At 44.2% G+C, this 17,452-nt stretch overlaps 1 protein-coding gene across 4 annotated transcripts in view; it reads right to left on the bottom strand.

Annotated features, from left to right (window-relative positions):
- LOC126651594 (kinesin-like protein KIF2A) overlaps positions 1-17,452 on the bottom strand; it is a 102,474-nt gene that overhangs the window by 61,246 nt on the left and 23,776 nt on the right. For all 4 annotated transcript variants that reach the window (XM_050337551.1, XM_050337548.1, XM_050337549.1 and 1 more), the window contains exon 2: positions 628-722. In XM_050337551.1, coding sequence (XP_050193508.1) covers positions 628-722 — 95 coding nt within the window. The remainder of the gene's footprint in view (positions 1-627; positions 723-17,452) is intronic.

Here is a 17,452-nt window from a genome sequence, read left to right as displayed (position 1 = left end):
GTTGATGAGATCACCAGGACATTCTCACAACCTTTTTTTTTCCTTTTCCCCATGTTTTTATAAAACTGGTGAAATGCAATTATTTCTGAGCTGCTTCTCCAAATCTCAGCTGAAACTGGCTAACATGATCCAAAATTTACAGGAAAGGGGGACAGCAAAGCATAACTGAGAAACACAAAGTTTCTTAAAGAAAGCAGGGCTGTAAAATTATTGCCTCAAACAAACAAACAAACTAGCAGTTCAATCCCTCAATAATACAAACACAAAAAGATTTCTAATCCAGCTCCCACTGGTCTCCTGTCTGAACTGCAAGTCATTCTCCCTCTCAAAAATTTGATTTTTCTACTTTCAAAAAGGGGTAACAAGGTCAGCCTTTGTAATATGTTTCAAAATCAAAAGATGAAAAACATTATTTAAAACTTATGACAAAGAGCTCAGGAAGTCAAATTTAATATACAACAGAAACCAGCATTTGCCCAATAACTCCCATTCAAAGTCTGTAACCAAAGAATCATCACATAAATTAAGATTTTTATTTTTTTCTTTGTTTCCAGTGAAAATTCCAAAGCATAATTCATGCAGATTACCCATTTTCAAAGACAAAAGTTATAAAATAATTATGTTTACCTCTTTGCCTTTAGTATCTCCATTTTCAATCCATTCAACAGTTACGCTTTCATTATCTTCATTTAGGGATGTTACCATAGCTTGGTGAATTCGGCCTAGAAAGGAAACACAAATGATGAAATAACAGATGGAAATTTTTTCCAGAAGTTATTTTAATCCCTGATCTGAGAAATGCAGCTAGAAGTAGAAAGAAGGAGGTTTAAAAAAAAAAAAAAAAAGTGATAAATAGAAGACAATTGCTGGCCACATACTGTAAAATGTCTCAGATTTGATCCACTAACAGAGACTCTAATGGGAGAGTCAATGAACAAGTGAAAAAGAACAAAAAACTGAGTGGTAAGTAAATGAAATACCATGTGAAAGCCACACTACTTGGACTCTCTTTTCTGAATCTCCCTTAGGTGGGAATGTTTCCTGAGATGCACTTTACAAAGGCTTGTTTGTCTCCCTTCAAGGCAACAACATTAAACATCCCATCTTCGTCTGTCTGTGGCTGGGAATTCCCCCCTTTCGTCAATGAACACACACCGCTGCCAACACGGGAGTGGAGGAGGGAGAGGGCAACCTCCTCCCGAAAAAGTTACTCTGCAGATGGGTCAAACCTGTCCGATGAAGTCCAAGCAGGTCTGGACTGGGGGCAGAACAGGGCATAGGAAAATGGAGGCAAGCCGGGGCCAGAAAACAGCCAGATGACCAGGCTGAAAACAGAGTCAACCTCCGACCCCTCAAACACACACCTTGCCTGAGTTAAGGCCAAAGTGAAGTCACTCCCATTTCCTGAGGAGAGGGAAAAAAAACATCTTTCTTTTACAGCGATGCAGGGGAAAGGAAAATTCCCTGTTTGGTTTTTTTAGAACAAGTAAACCTATGACAAACATCCTCCAGACCCTACCTGTCCAATCATATCTAATACATAATACCATAAATACCCTATAAACTGAACTCATTTCACCTTTATGTTATTAAGTGGTCTGCCTCTGCTATTCACCCCAGAAAGTTGCACTAGCACCTTGCTGTCAACATATACAAACTTTTCCAGATTACGTGTTCACAGTCATTTAGCACTGTGCCTTTTTTTTTATGACTTGTATAAAGACACCTGTCCAAGAATGATGAGCTTATCTGAGTTTCAGTCTGAGTATCTCCTTTTCCAACACTGGCAACAAGGACGAGGTGCAACATCCCACACAGGCTCCAGACTGCTTTCCACAGGAACATTCACTGCCAAATTGCAGTAATTATAAAATTGCATTCACTTTTCCCTTTGTCACTTCACCCTGGTAGGTTGTGTGATCAACTAGAATATCAAGAATTTTCTCCTGTCATTTACAGTTTATGATCTCCCAATTTATAGCATAAGCACATTTACTTTTTGCCATGTTTTACCTCAGTTGTTTAATTCCATATCTCCTAATCTTCCCACATAATATAAATCTCCACAGAGATGATACTCCCACTATAACATAGTAATGAAGTTTCCTGAGAACAATGTTACTTTCTGTGCTATGACCAGAAATCGATAACTATAATGGATGGAAAAAAACCAGCCATCCAGTCCCAAAACTGATCCCAGAAGGTACACTATTAGGTAGAAATTATTAGGTACAGTACCATCACCTGTCTTAAATACATTACTGTTCTTGTATTAAACTTCATCTGAATAATATTTAATGATGTACAAAACAATTAAAATTCAGAGAAACTTCTGACTGACCTCTGTAATGGGTTGATACTGGTAATGTTGCGCAAAGCCTGTCCCATACTGATGCACTGGCAGGACCAAACTCAGGTCATGTCATCCTGCACTTAGCTCCAGGATTCAGCACTGCATTTACTCACTCCACCTCTAGGATGCCAGTTTGAGACACAGAGACTAGAAGCACTTCAGCACCTGTCCTCCATTGTTTGCCACTACTTTTAGTTGAGGCACTTAAGTTCCTAGAGTGTTTCAATTAGATTTGTAATATCCATCCTCCACCACCCCCACCCCAACTTCCATTTTACTGCAAAATCAAGCAGGATGAGCTAAAATCACTTCCAAAACTGATGTTAATGTGATGGTTGATTGCTCCATGATACAAAATTCTTTTATTCAGTTATGCTTGTTTTGTCATTGCAGTACTGTAATAGTTTTTGGTTTTGTTTTTTTTTGTTTTTTTTTTTTTTATTGGGGGGGAAAGTGTAGGGATAAGTAACTCTTTTTGTGGAAGATTTTGTTACCGAGGAGTCAGTTATTTCTTTTAGGAAAGACTTGCCTTACCACTGTCTCAAAATAGTGCTGATCTCTCCCCCCCAGCATTCCAGAAACTCGATCTCTGATATGCGAGGAGAGAGTAGATGCCATAGGCATAGGTCTTCCCATTCCAGCAGGGAGTGAGGGGGGAGCAGAGGTAATAAAAACTCAAAGGAGAAAACAGGAGATGCATTTTCACCCATGAAGGTCCAATGCGCTGTATCGTAAAAAAGTGGTTCTTGCATCTGAAATAAACCTTTTTTCTAATCCTTCCGCTGTCTTGTCATTCTTGGAAAGAATACCTGCATATGTTTTACCTTACAATTTTGGCATAGAATTGGCAGTTCCCCAGAGTAACCATGCAGTGGTTGTGGAGAAGATCAAGGACTGGGGGGGGCCATGTCAGTGGCCCCCTGTGTCATGAGATGGCCGGGCGACACATCTTAAGCCTCTGTAGCTGCCTTTTTCACAATGGTGTCTCTCCTGGAAGTCTGGTTTGCAGTGAAGTTTGTGACGGGGGCAGACCATGTGGGATGGGTTCTGCTGACCAGACTCGGAGCCCTGGACCAGGAGATTGTGGCTTTGTGGGGTCAAGTAGTGGTCCTGGAGGAACAACTCAATGGCCTGGAGTGTGCTCGACGCTTGGAACATGCAGCATTAGGGGCTTTTGGTCAGAAGTCAGGAACTGCAGCAGCTCGTGGAGCATTTGGTGTCTTGCATCGCTGGCACATCGTCTATGGAACAGGGTGCAGGTACAGTCTCACCTACCTGAGTTTTTGCCCTTATGGATCCCTCTGGGATCCAGGGAGGTGGGATGGACCTATTTTGATGAAGTCTTTGGACTCCAAAGTTGAATTTAGGCCTAGGTCAGCAGACATTGACCTAGTGCAGACCTGACCCCTGGATGTGGGTACTTTTGCTCAGGAGGTGGTGCAGATAGTAGGGGAGTATTCCCCAGGGGCTTTGAAACAGTCAGGACAGAGATAGGGCTGCTGTGTAGGGGACTTCATTGAGACTCATTACCTGGATGAGCAGGTGAAAGCCATCAAGGAACTTGGTGACCATGTGACCAACCTGCGGAAGATGGGGGCACCAAAATACAGCATGGCCGAGTGTCCGAGTTTAAATGAGACACAGATGCTTTGCTGAAGATGAGTTATGAGAAAAGACCCAAACTCCTCCCTCTAAGCAATTATAAATCCAAAATTAAGAGGCTCCGATTGAGGGGAAAAAAATTATGGAAAAGGAAAAATAACAGGGATGTGTGTATTGGCAGAAACAATGAAAGAAAACAAGTAAGACAACCAAACAATACTCCTATACCCACAAATAATCCCCTTCAAAAAAACCCAATAAACAAGCAAAGAAAAAAAAAGTAAACAGTTCGGTTTGAGCCCTTAAGTGCAATTCTAACCACAGTCAAGAGAGGGCACTGTTGGGTCACTGGAGATGCAGAGCTTGTAATGTCCTGTGCCAGTCTCCAGGTGACGCTGTTATATCACTGGAAATGTAGAACCTGCAATTCTTTATGCTGTCCAGCAGGGGGCGCTGTGGAATCACTGGTCATTGCCACATGGGGGTAACACCCTTCAGGGTGTGTTGGAGAAACCAAAAAAAAATGGGTTTTCCTCCCCTCCCTGGGGGAGGAAAGGGGAGAGAGAGAGGGGGGAAAGAAACAACAAAAAAAAGTCCTCCCCAATGGGAAAAAACTCATTCTGTTCCCCTGGTCAAATCATGCGATATAGTTTTCCTTCTCCCTTTGATGTGCACAAGGACCACTGTTAAGGAAGAAACAAATGGGAACAGGGAAGGGGAAAAAAACTTCCCAAAATAGTTCCTTTGCCATGAAAATCCAAGCAGGATCCACAGTTGGCAACCAGGTTGAGAACAAAAAAAAACCTCTCTGAGTTCTCCTCCGACCTTGTTCCAACCTCAGCAGTAAGTCCGAACTCCTCCCCCCGTTTCCCAGGAGAGGAGAGAAAAAAAGTAAAGAGGAGCTCCTAACTCCCATTTCCCAGGAGACGCCATTCTGAGCCATTAACCAGAAAGTCATTTCTTTTGTGTTTCTTAACTGCTCACTTGACAGACCTGCTCACAGTGGGCAGGGGGAAGGGAAAAATTCCTGCCTAGTTTCCAAGAACCAGTAAAACCATGACACCCCCGAGTACCTCTTTGACAAGCACACCCTCTGGGAAAGTGACAATGACAGCTGAAGTCTGGCCCAGAGCCACACTGTGGGTTTCAGTGGGACTCCTACTTACTGTCCAACCATGCATGCAGCTTCAGCTACCGAGAGAAACAGTTCCATTCTCTGTACCAAATATCAAGCCCCCTCTCTCTCATGCTTTATGTACTGCCCTCCAGCCAATAAACTGACTTGGTTCCAAATTTTCTTTTATTTTTATTTTTTTGCTGTGTTAAGAACTGGCTGGCTGACCAGGCCCAGAGAGTGGTGGTGAACGGTGCTGCATCTAGTTGGCAACCGGTCACTAGTGGTGTCCCCCAGGAATCAGTGTTGGGCCCAGTTCTGTTTAATATCTTTATCGATGATTTAGATTGAATCCACCATTAGTAAATTTGCAGATGACACCAAGCTGGGGGAGAGCGTCGATCAGCTGAAAGACAGGAGGGCTCGGCAGAGGGACCTGGACAGACTGGAGAGTTGGGTTGATTCCAATGGGATGAGGTTCAACAAGGCCAAGTGCCAGGTCCTGCACTTTGGTCACAACAACCCCCTGCAGTGCCAGAGGCTGGGCACAGAGTGGTTGGAGAGCAGTCAGGCAGAAAGGGACGTGGGAGTTTGAATTGACAGGAAGCCCAACATGAGGTAGCAGTGTGTCCAAGTGGCCAAGAAGGCCAATGGCATCCTGACCTGTATCAGGAACGGTGTGACCAGCAGGAGCAGGGAAGTGATTCTTCCCTTGTACTCAGTGCTGGTGAGGCCACACCTGGAGTACTGTGTCTAGTTCTGGACCCCTCAGCTCAGGAAGGATATTGAGGTGCTGGAGCAGGTCCAGAGAAGAGCAACAAGGCTGGTGAAGGGACTCGAGCAGAAGTCCTATGAGGAGAGGCTGAGGGAGCTGGGGCTGTTTAGCCTGGAGAAGAGAAGGTTCAGGAGAGACCTCATCACTCTCTACAACTACCTGAGAGGAGGTTGTAACCAGGTGGGGGTTGGTTTCTTTTCCCAGGCAGCTATCAGTAAGAAAAGAGGGCATGGTCTTAAGCTCTGCCAGGGGAAGTTTAGGTTGGATATTAGGAAGAAATTTTTTACAGAGAGGGTAATCAGGCATTGGAATGGGCTGCCCAGGGAAGTGGTGGATTCTCCGTCCCTGGAGGTTTTTAAGATGAGACTGGATGTGGTACTTAGTGCCGTAGTCTAGTAACCATGGTGGTGTTAGATCAAGGATTGGACCTGATGATCTCAGAGGTCCTTTCCAACCTGGATGATTCTATGATTTGATGATTCTATGTATGCAGTGCATGTGCCTTTATACACTATCACCTTCTGTATTTCTGGTTCTGGTGGGGAAAGCCTTCCTTACCAAAAGAGGTGGAATGTAGGGATAAGTAACTCTTCTTGTGGAAGACTTTGTTACCGAGGAGTCAGTTATTTTGCTTAGGAAAGGTTTGCCTTTCCACTATCTCAAAATAGTGCTGTTCTCTCCCTCCTGGCATTCCAGAAGCTCTCTGATATGCAAGGAGAGAGCAGATTCCATAGACCTTCCCATTTGTCGTGGTTTAGCTAACTCTTGTAAGCCAGGCAAAGAATTTTCTCCCTTCCCCCTGGCTATCAGGTAAGCGTTTAACAACACAAAAGACATAGCCCCTTGGTTAATGGTCGAGAGATTAGTCTCCTAGGGAAGGGGGCAGATGAAGGAACTAATGTTTATCTTTTTCTCCCGTCTCCTGGCCAACAGGGGAGGAGTTGGGGGGGGGGAGGGCTACGGTGTGGCTGGAAGAAGGTGGGAGGGGTGGCTGGGTGCAGCCTCCTCTCTCTGCTCTCAACCAAGCTAGCCAGGAGCCTCGCCTGGATTTTTTCCCCAGATAAGAGCTATTGTTTTGTTTCCTGCCCTGGAGGTTTTTCTTTTTCTTTTGTTTTTTTTTCTTCCTTGCACCGTTTTCCCGGAGGACGGAGCCCCACCAAGAGAGAGAAAGAGAAAGGACTGGGCAGAGCAGTTTTTTTCGACCAGTCAGAGTAAGTGAAATTGTCTGACCCCTTTTCCCCTCTCCCTCTTCCCTTTCCCAGTGTGTGGGAAGGGAAAGAAGGTTCTTTTTTTTGGTTGGATTGGTTTTCTCCAGCATACTCACGTGGTGGGCTCCGGACATTACAAGTTCTGCATCTCCGGTGATCCTGTGGAGAGCTTTGCAAAGCAGTGGCTGCTTGACCGTGGACATGACTGCTCGGATACCTTGCAGCTGCTACAGGTTGATAACGAAGGAATGCAAGAAAACAAAGCCCAGCTGTCCTGGTAAATTAAAGGAAGAACTGTCTCCAGCAAGAAGATGTTATGATTTGGACACTGATACTTTTAATTAGAATGAAACATAACAAATCTTGTTTTGAGTTCTGTTCTCTGGGAAAGTGTTCTGTTCTCTGGGAAAGTGTTCTGTTCTCTGGGAAAGTGTAACCTTCTGATTTTTGTTTTCTAAATATGTGTAGAAAAATAGGTTTCTGTATCTATAGCAAATCCTTGTAGAGAAAACAACCTACCACCCTCTTTCTGACCAATGCGAGCATTGCATGCTGTTCGCAAAAATACCATATAAACCTTTGTAAAATCTTTAATAAACGAGACAAAAAGCAAATTTCTGCTCGTGTCTCCCAGCGTTTTGCGACAGATCCAACAGCATCACCTGGTGGTTGGTACAGGACATGACAAGTTCTGCATCTCCAGTGACTCGATGGTGCCCCCTGCTGACTGTGGTCGGAATTACACCAAAGGGCACAAAATTGAACTGTTTACTTTTCCTTTTGGTTTTGAAGGGGATTATTTGTGGGTATAGGAGTATTGTTTGGTTGTTTTACTTGTTTTTTTTGTGTTTCTGTTAATACACACATACTTTTAATAAAGGGCTGTTATTTTTCCTTTTCCATAATTTGTTCTTTTCCTTCAATCAGAACCTTTTAATTTTAGATTTATAATTGCTTAGAGAAAGAAGTTTGGGTCTTTTCTCCTAACCCACCCTCAGCAAAAGACCCTTGTCTCATTTAAACTGGGACACCATTCCAGCGAGGAGTGAGGGGGAAGTAGAGATAATAAAAACTCAAAGACAAAACAAGAGGTACTTTTTTACCTCTGAAGGTCCAATGCACTGGATAGTAAAAGTGGTCCTTCCCTCTGAAATATACCTTTTTTTAATCCTTCCACTGCCTTGGCATTCTTGGGAAGAATATCTCTATATCTTTTACCTTACAGGAGGTAACTCATAAAAGGATCCAACATTCACACCACATGTTTTAGAGGTGACTGGGGGGAGGGACTAGTGCCACGGACTGAACATCCCTTGTTGCAGTGCATCACATACATTTCTGGAGTACACCCTCCAGCTAAATTTCATCCAAAAGGAATTCAGCATGCTCCAAGGTCACTTTCAAAGCAAACTAAAGCATAACACGAGGATGTATGGGATGATCACAAGATACATGTCCAAAGCCCATTCTTAATCTTAACTGAAGTGCTTGTACTGTTGCACCCCTGTGGTCCCAAGAAGTATGCTTAGAGCACTAAGACCTCTTAATTTTTTATGGTTATTCACTTTGACCTATGCAAAAGTGAGAAAACTACATTGCAGCCTCCCACTATGATGCTTTTAGAGCACAAACAGGAGCATGTACTGCATGTCCTGAGATGTGCAAGAGAATTTGAAAGTGCAATGCCTGGGCTGCAGGACTGTCTGAGGAGTGATAGCCAAAACAATGCAGTTCAAGTCTCTTCTTATCAACTAATCAAGGAGATTTAGGTTTCCTATAGAAGATAGGTCATCCGGTTCACTCCAGATGGGAGCTTGGGAGTGAACGAGTACGTGTGATGAAAATGATTATGGTACCAGGACACTAGACTAAAATGAGGTGCAAGATAAATTCATAATCAGAACAGTCCAAACCATGAAATACATGAATGCTCTCTACAAGACTACATGCAAACAAGTGCTAATGAAGGAGGGGATTGGTAAATGAAGCACTGTTTTCATTTATGATGAAGACCTTTCAAAACATGAGCTAGAAACTTACATATCATCTTTCAATCTGATGTTCAGTTACACTGAATAACACCAAGTTTGGGGTCTGATCCTTTGGTAAGATGGTTTTTTGGGTAGACAGGTGCTATGACAATTGTGAGGAACTTCAAAATGGCCTCTCAAAAATAAGGGAGTACACAAAAAGGGCGCAGAAAAGCTTCTTATAGACAAAAGAAAGATAAGGAAAGCAGTAAAAAATAACCTAATTTATGGGTACACAATGTTGAAACTAGAACTAGAAGTCATAGTTGTGGTGGGTTGACCCTGGTTGGATGCCAGGTGCCCACCAAAACACTCTATCCCTCCCCTTCCTAAGCTAGACAGAGAAGAGAAAATATAATTAAAGGTTTATGAGTTGAGATAAAGACAGGAAGACATCCCTCAGCAATTACCATCACGGGCAAAACAGACTCAACTTGGGGAAAAAAAAATATCCACCCACCCCTCCCTTCTTCTCGGACTCAACTTCAATCCCCTGAGCAGCAGGTTCGTCTTTGAGTCAGCTGGCATTGGCTCTATTGGACATAGGGGAAGCTTCCGGTATCTTCTCACAGAAGCCACCCCTGTAGCCCCCCTTTCTACCAAAACTTTGCCATGCAAACCAAATACAACAACTCAAGTAACAGATCCTTAAGTTAACACATTTCTCCAAAATCACCAATTCAATATGCAGCTGCAACAAAAAAACCAAGCCAATGAAACATTGGACATCATCAGGAACATAGAGAATTAAAGCAAGGATCATTTTTAAAATGTAAACAAAACTTTGGTGCCCTGATATTTCAAGAACAGTACTGCGTGCAGTAGTCTTCACTAGAAGAAAATGATGCAGCAAAATTAGAGGAGGTAAAGAGAAACACAGTGAAGAAGACATCTTTCTCAAAGGCAGTTCTGATGTTTTCTCCCTCTGTATTCCAGAGAGGCTCTCAGGCACTCTTTCTGGTATGTGAGAAAGATAATGTTCACAGACATGTTATGGTCTCTGTGGCCAGCAGGGAGGACCTTGGGGACCAGTGATGATAAAGCCTGTCCCAGTTTAGATGAGACAAGGGTCTTTTGCTGAGGATGGATTAGGAGGAAAAGACCCAAACTTCTCTTTCCAAGCAATTATAAATCCAAAATTAAGAGGCTCCGATTGAAGGAAAACAAATTATGGAAAAGGGAAAATAACAGCCCTTTATTAAAAGATATGTGTGTATTAACAGGAACATAGGAAAGAAAAAAAACCAAGTAAAACAACCAAGCAATACTCTTATACCCACCAAATAATCCCCTTCAAGAACAAAACCGATAAACTGGTAAAAGGAAAATTGAATAGTTCAATTTTTTTTGCACCCTTTGGTGCAGTTCCAACCACAGTCAGCAGGGGGCACCGTCAGGTCACTGGAGATGCAAAATTTGCAATGTCCTGTACCATTCACCAGGTGGCACTGTTGGGTCACTGGAGGAGCAGAACTTGTAATGTCCAGTGCCCGTCACCAGGCGGCGCTGTGGGATCCCTGGTCACTGCCACGTAGAATGGGGCAAAACAATACCCTCCCGGTATGTCAGAGGGAAAGGGAAAAAAAATACAAACCAAAAACCAAAAAGAACAACTCAGTTCCCCTTCCCTTCCCACACTGGGAAAGGAGAGAGGGAATGGGGGGAGGAAAGGGGAAGGGAAAAAAAATTAGCAATAAAACAAAAAGTTCTCCCAATGGAAGAAAACTCACAAACTTCAGCTGGTTAGGATTCGCTGTAAGCAGGGCCTGCAGCCAGCAACAGCTGAGCAGAGAGCAGCAGCAAAACTCCCCTCCGACAGGAAAGAAGAGAACCAGGCAGTGTCTGCAGCTCACAGCCAGCTCTGCTCAGGGCAGGGAGCTGAGCTGACACCCAGCCCCACCTCCTTCCAGCCACACACACCAGCCCCCCCAACTCCTCCCCCTTTGTTGTCAAGGAGACTAATCTCTCAGCCATCAGTGGATCAGGTCTATTCCTTTGTTCACCTAATGGCCCATTCACAGGGCACACACGGCAGGGGAAAGGGAAAGAAAAAAATTCTTTGCTAAAATCAGAACTATGACAAAGCCCAAAGAAGAACAGGGGGTGGTGCCTTTCTCAGGTCCAGTGTGTTTGAAGCACCATCAGGATTTTGCTTGTAAGTCTAGTGTTCTTGACTTCAGAACTAAGTTTTCCACAATCCTTCCACTGCCTGGCATTTCAGGGGTACCTTCGTGTTATCTTACTTCACAATTGGCATAGTTTGGCAACTCCCCCCCTGAATAACCATGCAGTGGTTTTGGAGAAAGTTGAGGACTGGGGAAGCTGTGCCAGTGATTCCCGTGTCATCAGGACAACGATTGTTGGGTGCCTGCACTTGCCTTCTTAGTGACAATGACTCCTCTGGAAGTCTGGCTCGAAATACAGTCTGTGACAAAGACTGACACGGAAACGATTAAAGCAGTTCTGCGTAAGCTACCATGGGACTCAGCATGTCTGCTTGCACACTAGCAGGCAGAGTGGGGCTGGTTTCTCCTCCCTGGACTTAAGGCCCTGGACCAGGAGAATGTGGTTTTGTGGGACCAAGTGGTAACCCTGGAGGAGTAGATTAGTGACCTGAAACATGCACGGAGTTTGGAGCAGGCCATGTTGGTTGCTCACCAACAGCATGGCCAGGAGTTGCAAGGGGGTCATAGAGTGCTTGGTGTCCCGCATCGCTGGTACGCAGTTGATGGAACAGGGTGCAGGTATGGTCTTGCCTTCCTGGGTTCTTGCCCTTATCACAGATCCCTTTGGGGGTCCTGGGAGGTGGGATGGAAGTATTTTGACAGAGTCTTCAGAAACTGAAGTTGAATTTGAGCCTGGCAGATGTTGAGCTGGTGCAGGCCTGACCCCTGATGTGGCAAATTTTGCTAAGCAGGGCAGTACAGATCTCAGGGACAGGTGCTCTGAGGGAATTGAAACAGTTCTTACACCAGCAGGAGCCTGGGGAATGCCTACTGGCATGGTTTCAGCAAGCAGGGGATGGGGCCCCCACATTTGATAAAGTTTCATCACCGGCAGAGGCCGGAGTCTGTGTATCAGGGATTGTTGATAAGTTTTGGTCTGTGTTTGGCCCAGCAACCTGCAAAAGTTTTGTTCTTTGTCTGCCAAGTTCACTGATAAACTGGAGCTTCGTCCTTGGAGAGACAGTTTCTTGTATAAACTGTTTTAATTGGTGTTCTGTGATTGGTTCATTGTCTGTAGAGGACATTTGAAGGAGAAATTGAAGAGGAGGGGATGAAGTAAAGTCCCCAGACCCAAATAGATAAGACCCCTTGAGTGAAACAGCGCAAGTGCAAGGGGAATCCCAAAGTTCTCACGCATGCACTGAAGAGGTACACTTACATAATGGGGGAAGGGACCGAAGGCCTCTAGTCAGCCCAGGTAGACATCACTGGTTAACTGGATAAAAAATGCAGGTGGTTCATGCTCGGGGCTCTCAAGCTTCACATGAAGGACAACGTTGCCTTCTGCGGGGACGCCCGCTGTCTTGTGAGCCTGCTGACCCTCCGAGAATGCAGTCTCTGCTATGGGGAATTCTGGTTATTCTGGGGTCGGTAAGACAACCTCGTAAAACCCACCTGCGTGAGTGGGGGTTTCACTGAGGGCTTAGTTCATTCCTTTCCTTTCCTGTCTCTCGGGTTCCTGTTTACTTGGCCACTGTTGTAATAAATATTGAGCTTTCAGCAGTGTCTTGGTTTTCAATCTCAGCATCCTTTCGAACTCACCCTGTTACATTCTGTAAGGAAATGTAGCCCCTCCCTGTTTCACCCACCCCACCCCCCACCCCTGCTTCCCCCGCTGTGGCTGCAGCTCTGTTTGAGGGGGGCAGCTCCACCCCCACTCTCCAGGCTCAGGTTATTCTGGCATTAAGAGGTACAGTTTTGTTTGTGTTCACAGTGTTTATTACCCCCCTTAAAGGCTTTGTTTCAAGTGTTAATGCAATGCAGATGGTTATCTATGTGTCTTCCATTCAAGACAGAACCAGAGGTGGACAGCAGCCCTCTGCTGCTAGGGTAGGGAGATAAAACACCTCGACCATTTCTACAGGCTCTGTTGAACCTGCTTGAAACTCATATAGTACTTGGGGAACAGTTGTTAATTATGACCATTTGGACACAGTCCATCATTTACTCTCAGCTACGATATCAGATGTGTTTACCCCACTGTGAGACAGGAAGTGGGTATTTAATCCAGAGAGTATGCAGGGTCCTAATGAATTCTACAACTTCCCGGGGTACTGGGGAACCTTCGTTCTACTCCTGGAAGCATTACTGAGTTACCTACAAGAACTGACCAGGATGAGAGCTGTTTGGCAGTGGACCAAACGACAACAAAAAGCTTTGAACGCTTGCAAGAATGCCTTTGTTGAGTGTGCGCAATTGTACTTAATTGTATTTGAGGAGATTTACATAGACCTAGGAGGATGTTACAAGAGGGTCAGTAGGTTTGCTGCCTGGCAGGTACCTTCATTGACCCCTCTGCCCGTATCAATGGGGTGGTAATACATGTTCACAAGCCATGGGTATAGTGTTGGGAGTACTTCTGCTGCATTCTCTGCTAATGTCAGCTTCTCAAGTTATTGTGTTTCAGGTGTTTTTCACAACCCTCAAGGCCTTCTCCCAAAGTGGAAGCACTGGACCTATGTTTTCAGTTTTAGGTTTGCACTCCGATCGACATCCTGCTGTACAAGAGCAGTTTGTGCCTCGCTAGTCTGGGTGGGCAGTCACCCCATCCCGAGCTATCAGATGTGGGTATATACTATAGAATTATTGTGTAAATACTTGAGTGTAATACTTCCTTTATTTTATTTCTGTTCTCCACACAGTAGATATAGACCACCTGCAGTGTGTTTGCACCTGAGAACTTTCCCAGTCCAGTTGCTGCTATGCTGCCTTCTGTCTCAATGCTACACACGCTGTTTGAGCTTGATGGCACATGCTGCTTCCACATAACTGCCAATCCAGCTGCATTGAGAGGGACTTTGACATCAACAGGACTCCATGTGACAACTAAGGCACCTTGTCAGTGATGCCCTGCTGTCTGAATGGTTTAATATTGTGACAGAAGGACTGGGGCATTTGCCTCATAGCGTTACATGTTTATCTCTTTCCTATATGCTTTGTCATGTGCCTTTGCATACTGCTACATTCTATATTTCTGGTCCTGATGGGAAAGCCTTCCTTAAGCGAGGGGGTGGAATGTTAGGATAGAATACTCTTCTGGAAGATTTAGCTATAAGGATACAGTTATTTGCTTAAAAGAGCTGTCCCGCCTAAAAGAAAACATCTTTCTCAAAGGCAGTGTTGATGTTTTCTCCCCCTGCATTCCAGAGAGGCTCTCAGGCTCTCTCTCTGGTATGTGAGGAGAGAGATAACAGACTTGTTACAGGTGGCCAGCAGGGAGGGCCTTGGGGACCAGGGATGATAAAGCCAGAAGAAGAACAGGGATTGTGCCTTTCTCAGGTCCAGTGTGTTTGAAGCACTGTTAGGACTTTGCTTGGAAGTTTAGTGTTCTTGACTTCAGAAATAAATTTTCCTGCAATCCTTCCACTGCCTGGCATTTCGGGGGTACCTGCATGTTATCTTACTTCACAGAGGTGATTCTCCCCCTCTACTCTGCTCTTCTGAGACCCCACCTGGAGTACTGCATTCAGCTCTGTGTTCCTCAGCACAGGAAAGATGTGGACCTGTTAGAGCAGGTCCAAAGGACATAAGAGGGCTGGAGCATCTCTGCTATGCACACAAGTTAAGAGAGTTGGGGTTGTTCAACCTGGAAAAGAAAAGGCTCCAGAGAGACTTCATTTCAGCCTTCCAGTGGTTAAAGGGGTCTTATAAAAAAAGAGGGAGAGCAACTTTTTACAAGGGCAGAGAGTGATAGGTCAAGGGGGAACAGTTTTAAACTAAAAGAGGAGAGATTTATATTAGATGTTAGGAAAAAGTTCTTTACTCACAGGGTAGTGAGGCACTGGCACTGACACAGGTTGCCTTGAGAAGCTTTGGATGCCTCATCCCTGGAAGTGTTCAAGGCCAGGTTGGATGGGGCTCTGAACCACCCAATCTAGTGGGTGGCATCCCTGCCTATGGCAGGGGAGTTGTAACTAGATGGTCTTTACAGTCCCTTCCAACACAAACCATTCTGTGATTCTATGATTATTCCTCTTTCTCATTTACATTACAATTATTATTATAATTAGTACTACTAGCATTATATTTTACTTTGTTTCAATTATTAAACTGTTCTTATCTCAACCCTTTGAGTTTTACTTTTTTTCTGATTTTCCTCCCTGGCAGGGGAGAGTGAGTGAGCTGCTGCATGGTACTTAGATGCCAGCTGGGGTCAAACCACAACATTCGCCCAGGTGTAATTTACTACTTTACTTTCATCTTTCCTTCAGCAAAGCAGGAATCTTAAGCATGTTTGATGGGATGCTACTAAGTCTATTACAGTGATGCCTTAAATGCACTTTTTATAGATTTTAGCACAGCTTCTTAACACTTTATAAGAACTTATGTTAAAATAGGACTCTTAGCTAATCACCCTTGTACCAAATTTTGAAATATTGTTTAATGTTTCTTGTCAAGGATTTTAATAGATAGAGATTTTTTTAGCAAGACAGAGAATATCTTATCTGTAGAGAATGTACCTAGAAAAAACATAGTAGGCACATTGTTTGACATGGCCTAGTCAAAACTACTCAAAGACGACCCAGAAACCTTGAAATTCCTCCAAGCAGAGCAGAGTCCTCCTTCATGGGAGGAAGGGGTGGTCTTTTTGGGACCACTGACTGAAATCTGGGAGATGTGCCTGAGGGAGGTCCCAAAGGATGGACAATTTTTGGACTGGGTGTATGCATGATGTAATGGTTAGATATTATAACTAGCTAGTGTTATAAAGTTGTAAGAATCTATGCGGGGAAGGGGAATATGCAATGTGTATATTGTTCCCTGGAGCCCCTGGTGGTCTAGTGGTAAGGGCGCGGCGCTGTCACCGCCGAGGCCCAGGTTCGATTCCCGGTCAGGGCCACTCCCGGGCAGATGGAGCTCGTTAGCCCTTAAAAAGGCAACCCATCTACGTCCTGAGGACCTCGCTGCCACCATCCAAGCTCGCTTGGCCCCGGCAGATGAACCTTAGGATTAAAGGGTGGGTTCAGTTCCGTGCACACTGTGTCTCACCTAAAAAATCCAATGCGCAGGCTGGAAGGTGTAAAGACCTTCCCCGGATCTTCACTCGCGAAGACTGGCCATTATTATTATTGTTCCCTTAAAGCGCTAGAATTAAAGAACTGCTCTCTACCTTTCTGTACTAAAATTGTCCAGAGATTTTTTTATTCAATTTTAGATAACATAGTCCTATTTTATCTAAACACAGATGTTATACTTGTCAAACACACAAGACTAGACAATAACTAGCATGTTATGTGTTTTTCTACACCCCAGCTGCAAGTCACTTGAGTGTGTTTACAATTGTCCTCACCAATCTTCTGTTATTTTTCCATAGTCACAAAGGTATTCAGTAAATTCACAGACAATAGATCTATAAATGAATAATGGATATTTATTAGGACTAGGTAGAGTTGTACTTCTAATAATGCAAATATAATTCTGGATACTGGGGGAAGACAAAAGCATGAGACTGCAAACAGTGACAAGGCTGACCTGATTTCCCTAGATAGTTTCTCTTACTGCAGTTGGGCAAAATGGACTATTGGTCTGATCCACTGGGGCACACTTTATGGTAGTGGTGAGCATACTTTAAGGAGAAGGAGGAACCTCCAAAACGGCAGATACACTTCAACAGTTTTTTAAATAATTTCACATTCTTCATTTTCAGTAAAAGTCTTATAGAGAAAAGACCAAAAGTTTTCATTCACTTTTCATAAGGTAATCATTTTGTCATTGTATTTGTGCTTAATTAGACGCTGCCATTTTTGGTCTATGTGTTGTCCCAGCCACCTGTGAGAGTCTGTTCTTTTCCTGCCAAGTCATGAGAAAACAAGCACTGATAAAGGAGAACTTTGTTCTTGAAGGAAGCATCTTGTATAAACTGAAATTAACTGGGGTCTCACTATTGGCTGACAGCCCTCCAAGGGCATTTGAAGTAGAAGGTGAAGAGGAGGAGGATGAAGTAAGCCCCCAGACTCATTTAGGAAAGACCCCCTGAGGTGTAGCATGCAGTCATGGGGAAATTCCAATGTACACATGCATGTGCAGAAGGGGTACCACTTACATAACAGGGGGAGGGACTGAAGGCCTCTAGCTGGGTGATGCTGGCCACACCTGCCCAGGTAGACATCATAGGTTAATTGTATAAAAAGCAGATAGCTCTTGC

This window comes from Myiozetetes cayanensis, unplaced genomic scaffold, assembly GCF_022539395.1.
Source record: "Myiozetetes cayanensis isolate MyiCay16 unplaced genomic scaffold, myiCay2020 scf69, whole genome shotgun sequence".
Taxonomy (NCBI): domain Eukaryota; kingdom Metazoa; phylum Chordata; class Aves; order Passeriformes; family Tyrannidae; genus Myiozetetes; species Myiozetetes cayanensis.
The sequence above is the reverse complement of the archived record's forward strand: the minus strand, read 5'-3'. Positions and strand labels throughout refer to the sequence as shown.